This window comes from Gordionus sp. m RMFG-2023, chromosome 1, assembly GCF_954871325.1.
Source record: "Gordionus sp. m RMFG-2023 chromosome 1, tfGorSpeb1-WG-v2, whole genome shotgun sequence".
Classification (NCBI taxonomy): Eukaryota; Metazoa; Nematomorpha; class Gordioida; order Chordodea; family Parachordodidae; genus Gordionus; species Gordionus sp. m RMFG-2023.
In genome coordinates this window covers 49,581,260-49,587,593 of record NC_088775.1, presented here as the reverse complement: position 1 = coordinate 49,587,593, position 6,334 = coordinate 49,581,260, and the positions used below count along the sequence as shown (strand labels likewise).

At 26.2% G+C, this 6,334-nt stretch overlaps 1 protein-coding gene across 2 annotated transcripts in view; it reads right to left on the bottom strand.

Moving 5' to 3' along the window:
- Window positions 1–330: 330 nt before the first annotated feature.
- The window catches only part of LOC135922173 (guanine nucleotide-binding protein subunit alpha-11), a 115,087-nt gene continuing 109,083 nt past the window's right edge, over window positions 331–6,334 (bottom strand). The window contains exon 9 of one of the 2 annotated variants that reach the window (XM_065456601.1): window positions 331–799. In XM_065456601.1, coding sequence (XP_065312673.1) covers window positions 717–799 — 83 coding nt within the window. In that variant the 3' untranslated portion in view covers window positions 331–716. The remainder of the gene's footprint in view (window positions 800–6,334) is intronic. The other variant, XM_065456600.1, reaches the window with a different exon arrangement.

The following is a 6,334-nucleotide window of genomic DNA, read 5'->3' as shown; positions in this document are numbered from 1 at the left end:
ATGAAAAGAATTACTTTTGGTAATATATCTGGTATATAATTTTCATGTACAATTAGCAAAATATATTTTTTATGTATAAATAAGCAAACAATTATTAATATGAAAAAACAAATAAATAATAAAAAGCGATCATTAATGATTTACACAATTATATTGAATAATGAAAAATAAATAAATTTGTAACAAATATAATATAGAAAGCAAATTAATACGAAAATAAACAAAATTAAGTTATTTCTAAATGCCTTCTAAAAAGAAATTATTTGATATGATTTATATAAAGTAAACAAAATAATGGTATGAATAAATTATAGTAAACAAATTTATAAGAAACAAAAACGATAGAAAAAATAAATAATTAAATTTGAGTCTTTATTATGAAAAAATATTTTTTAATATTTAAAAAAAGTACACGCTTTAAAATTTTTTACTTATATATCCTTAAAAAATTAACCAATTTGAATCAACTTGTTTACTTTCTCCACCAAAAATTGTCATTAAAAAAACCAATCTAAGGTACAATTAATATTTCTAGATAAAAGTTATGTAAATTGTCTGTAAACATATTTGGAGAAAATTAATAAAATTGAGTCTTGTTTACACTTTTTAAGTTGTTCAAAAAAAGTTTGTTTACTCTTTCATAATCAGTTTGGTTTACATTTTCATTTTGCAAAATATTTTTGTTTATTTTGGTATATAAAATTAGAATACTATTCTTATACAAGATTGTATTCTTTGAGATTGAGTTGTAGAATGGTATCTTTGACGGCCGCGAAAACGAATCTTATATTTTCTGTGTCTAGTAAAATAAATGTAATAATTTAAAAAAAGAATATTAAATTTGGATAGTTAAATGTTTTTTAACAGTATAATTGTGAAAGTTTATTATAATTTGTTCATTTTATGTATATGAGGCAGTGTTGTTAAAGTAGCCGCTACTAGCGTGGTACTTTTTTTAATAGCGGTAGATTTAATAGTGCCCTACTTTTTTTCAATGGCGGTAGCTTTCTTGCGCGCTAAATTCAAAAAAAGTAGCGGTCGCTCGTTACTAATTTACAAAGTAGCGAGGTAGCACCAATTTTATAATTTACTAAAATCATAATATTTTTATTTAAATAAATTTGAAATTTATATTTAAAATATAAATTATAAATCTAGTTTCCAAAATATTTAAAATGTACACAATAGAGATTGATATTAAAGATAATTTTGGTAAATATCATATCGACAACAAAGTAATTTTACTGTAAAATGATAATATTGAATTTTCTTTTTCTAAATTCTCAAACTATTTAATCTAGATAAAAAAATTAATAGGGTATAAATTTCGTTGTAAGATGTACCAGAAGGATTTATCAAACAAGAATAATAGCCAATTTGAGAAAACATTTAAAGGCAATATATAAAACAAATTTAATATGTGTAGCCCAATCCTTAAAATAAAATTTAAATCAAATCTTTATCTAATTAATAGTTTTTGAGCTTGATAAGTTAATGTAAAGTTGATTTTCTGGCCTAGTCCAAACATGGTATATGTTTCAATTGGCCATAAGATATTATTTAAGAATTATATTATAAATTAAAAATTCCAATAAATAATTAATATTAACATACCATTTTATCATCAATATTTTATAAATTATTATCTGGATGTTAAACATAACTGCTAATGTTTCATCCTAGTTTCAAGTTGAATTGGTTATATATTAATTTGACTGAATTCAAAGTGCAACTCCTAGCCAAAGAAAAACGCCACCTACTATAGATGATTTTTTGAAATAAATAATAATATTATTGAAAATCCTATAGACGCATTTTTTAATCTAAAAATAATCAAATGAATATTTTTGATAATTTTCTAATATTATGTGTATTAAATTTAATAATGCAATGCCCTAAATGCTAGTGAATAATTATTTAGTACAGTAAAGCTTAACTTTCTGATCGTCGCTTTAGACTTGGGGATAACAGTATAGAAAAGTTATTATTATTGATATGGCATAAAAAAAAAATTATATATATTTAAAATTAGTCATATTTTTATATCATGCGCTATTTTTAAAAGTAGCCTTTAACAACACTGATATGAGGTAGATTATATGTAAATCCTGCACTTTATATAATGCTTGAAAATTATAACTTTTAATAATTAATAAATTAGTCTCATATAATATAGTAAAAAGAAAATCAATGATAAAAGAATATAAAAGATATGAAAACGAAGATTGGGAAAGATGAATAGAAAAAATAAGGGAGGAACGAAATAAATCTTCTATTTTTTTCATTAGAAAATAATAAAACGGATTAAATACCGCAAAACCAACTTGCAAAATTTTCAAAATGCGTTTTTTTGCATTTATAGATCTATTAATACGTTTTCTATCATATCTTAAATGCTCTTAAGCTAATATATCTAATAGAAATGTATCATTTCATAATTAAGATATTTTAAAATTTGGGTAAAAATATGTATATTACCAAAACCAACTTCATATATATTCGTCCATTCACAATTTTTTATTTTATTAATCTTTAAATTTCGATAAAAATAATACTACTCAATTTAAAACAAATATTTTTAATATTATATTACAGTTAATATAAACTAGCTAATGTGTAAACTGGCTAGCTAATATACAAACTAGCGAGCTCATTTTTGTTTTATGAATTATTTCCAGGTTTTTAAAGTTCTGTCCCTATTTTTAATTCTTTTAACCCATTTTTGATTATTTTGATTTTTTTAAACTTAATTGATCTCTTTGTTTAATTTTATATTTCTCTTTCAATTTGAAGATTTTTATAAAATTAAATTTGATTTCTCTTCATTTTTTTTTGTAAAAAAAATTAGCTTGATTTTCATCTCCCCTCCTCATTTTTGAGTATTTAATGTTTTTAGAAGAATATATTTCATATATATATTTGTATTTCTAATTGTTGACATTTTTATTACTTATTTTTATCCCTTTTGATGTCTATGCAAAGATGGTCAGGCCAGCTACCCATATTGTCTATCTAGATCTATAGGTAAAAAGCTGAGAATGCCAAGTGGTGAACGAGGAGTCTATATACAGTACATGTTAGAAAGATGGGGTCTCCAAATTCTGATCCCTAAATCTCCTACCTAGGAGTCCTCATCATCATTGTAGAAATTTTTATAGAGGACTAGGATCTGGCTCTAATGTCTCGAGGTCTTTAGATGTCATTAATCAGCACCTTCAGATTAGAATGATCCTGTGTCCTACTGGTGTTGTAAACCAGTACGTATATACGATTACCAGTTTATCGAGACTATTCTCATTCTATTATGTCACCTTGAATGATTTTTTATTGATTCTTGTGATGGGCAAATTATTATCGATTCCAAGCTCCCTTACCACTGAGATCGCACACACGTTATGCCTCAAATATCAATGCTTCGGACTCGCATATTGACATCTTGTTTTGAGGACATTTCAATTTCATGCAAGAATGCTACACTTCTTCTCCAGACCAGAATATGCAATTGGATACATCAGTGCCAAAGAAACCCCAGCCATAGCAGTAAGCACCATCCTATGGGGGCATACCCTATACAACCCCTGATTCTACCGTGTCTTACTATGTCTAAAGGAGGATCCCGATCACAATCAATCGAGATAGTAAATCTTGAACAAGCTAGGACTGAATGGCATCACAGAAATATCCTAAATTCACATGGATAACAATCCAGCTGACGAAACATCTAGGAATTAGAAACCGACCTTTATATGGTTTACTATTTAGCAATTAAACAAGGGCCGTCTCCCTCGTCAATTTCTCGGATACCTATCATACAATTCAGGACGACTATACCCTTCTTTTGTCTTACATTTTCCTGACATCTCAATCAACTCTCAGGATCTATGCTTAATTTGAAAATAAATAATTTCCAACATATTAATATATAAACGGCCTATATTATTAGATTTATTATATTGTCGTTTTTATTTTCTTTGTTTGTTTTATTGTACCATTATATATTACCTTATTTTGATTATTTACTGTAATGCTGGTTATTTCAAAATAGAAGAGCGCAGGGTACTAAAGATATAAAAGCCAAGGTACCCCCTGAAAATACCCCCTCCCATTTTTTAAAAAAAGTTGCAATTCTCTTTTTTTAATATTTTTCTGTATGTTAAAATGCTTAGGTATACTACCTAATTCATTTGCCTCACTAAAGGTTATTCTCTTTTTATATTATATTTAAACAGTAACAAGACATCACATAGTCGAATTGGTTTCTCGTAAACATACTTAATATCCTGCGTCCAAAAAGGAAAATCCAACTTATTGACTAATTACTACAAACACATATTGTGGTTCTAACTCAACATTTCTTCATAATTTTATTACTTCCAGGGATTTGTTGTATAATGACTTGATTCCTATACCCCCAGGTTTTAGAAAAAAGGAATGCTTACATCCATGAGAAGGGGGGTAATTTGATATTTAAAATTTCTTCTAAAAGTCCTTGATTGTGCTTTCGAGAGAAAAAGTTGATCAAGGTATATGAAAAATACAGACGATCTGAGTGCATGAAGGATTTTAGGTATATAAAGAAAATTTTTTGCTAGAAAAAATGAATGGTGAGGTAGAAGCAATAGGAGTCAGGACTTTAGGTCTTGTATGAATTTAAAACACTTTTTTATACATACCTCTCTCCCGAAAATCTCAGGATATCATTAGGGCCTCGTCTCAACTACAATATCGTCACATCATACTCATGCACCTTTTGCAACACTCTGGATAAAAGGCACCACTGCTTACACGTAAAATTTATCAGACACCCTGCTGCGGGCATTTAACAACCTAATCCACAAGACGCTATCAGCCAACATTCATCCCACCTTAAAACCAGTCGGACTAAATGTTTCTGACAATAAAAGACCAGACGATTTCACTCTTACGCCTTGATAGAAATGGAAATCTTTGGTATGGGATTATACCTATATAGATGCGTTTGAAAAAATCGAACGCATAATATGCATCCATTGCGGCCGCTGAATCATCCAAACGTAACAAATAATCTAGGGAACTTCGGCGAAGAAGTGTATTTTTAAAAACTTTAGTTACCACAATAAACTGGAGACCCTAAAGATAATTATCTTAGATAAAGAATATCTCTCGATATGTAGATCTAATTTTACCTTCATCCTTAGTTCAATACCTGACAATATATCTTTTAAGCCCCTGACCCCTCTGTTTTTCAAAATTTTAATTTATATAATTATTTAAATTTTTTCCTATAATATAAGTTTTAATATAGTTATCTAAATATATATTTTTTATTGATAATATAATAAATTATGATAATAAAAATTAATGAAAAATAAATTTTTTATTTCGTGGAATCATATTTTTTCTTCACATTTTTCAAAATTTTCTGGTTTTTATAACTACCATTTTATATTATAATTATTAAATAAAACATTTATTTGTAAATTATAAGTGTATTTGTATGGAGTATAAAAATAAATGAAAAAAGGTGATAATATGAGTCAATATTTCTTTATGTTCTCCAAACCTTGAACCAGGGGAACCTTTTTAAATTTTATTCCTAAATTCGGACCTTTTTTTGCCGAAGGGTTCACTTCCCTGTTAAAAAACACACAAAAATAGGTAGAAAAAATATCAAATATAAGAAAATTTAAAAAAAATTAAAATTCAAAAATAGACCAAAATGAGATAATTAAAATTAAACAAAAATATAAAAGGTAGATAAAAGTTGGGAAAAGTTGGGAAAATCAATTTTTTTTTAAATACTCAAAAATCATAGAAAAAATATAAAGGTAAACTAAAAAGGAGAAAAACTAAATTATAAAATTATAAAATATTGTTAAAAAATATACAAAATCATTTACTAAAATAAAAAAAAAATCATAAAATATATAATCCGAAATCTTTAACATTCATTAAAAAAAAAATTTGATAGCTAGTTTGTATGTTTGTAAACTAGCTAAACCTCTAGCTAGTTTGTATATTGGCTGTAAAATATTTAAATGTTTAAGAGATATTTGGTTAAATTTTTTTTTAAACTACGTCATTTATTTGCTAATGCTGAACGCGTTCGAAGTTGATTTTTTTTGAAAAAAAGATGAATGGCGTTCCTTTTATTTTTGACAAACTTTGAATGTGAACGCATTCGAATTTAACGTTCGTTCAATTTTAAAAAACACTTTTTATTTTTATTTATTAGAAAAATTTAATATTAATCCCAATTTTTAAGAAAAAAAGCCTTATATTAATCAGCTGTTTTTCCTTTTTCACATTTCAATTTTTTAACAAGCCATTCCATTATTATAGTTTATATTTTAAT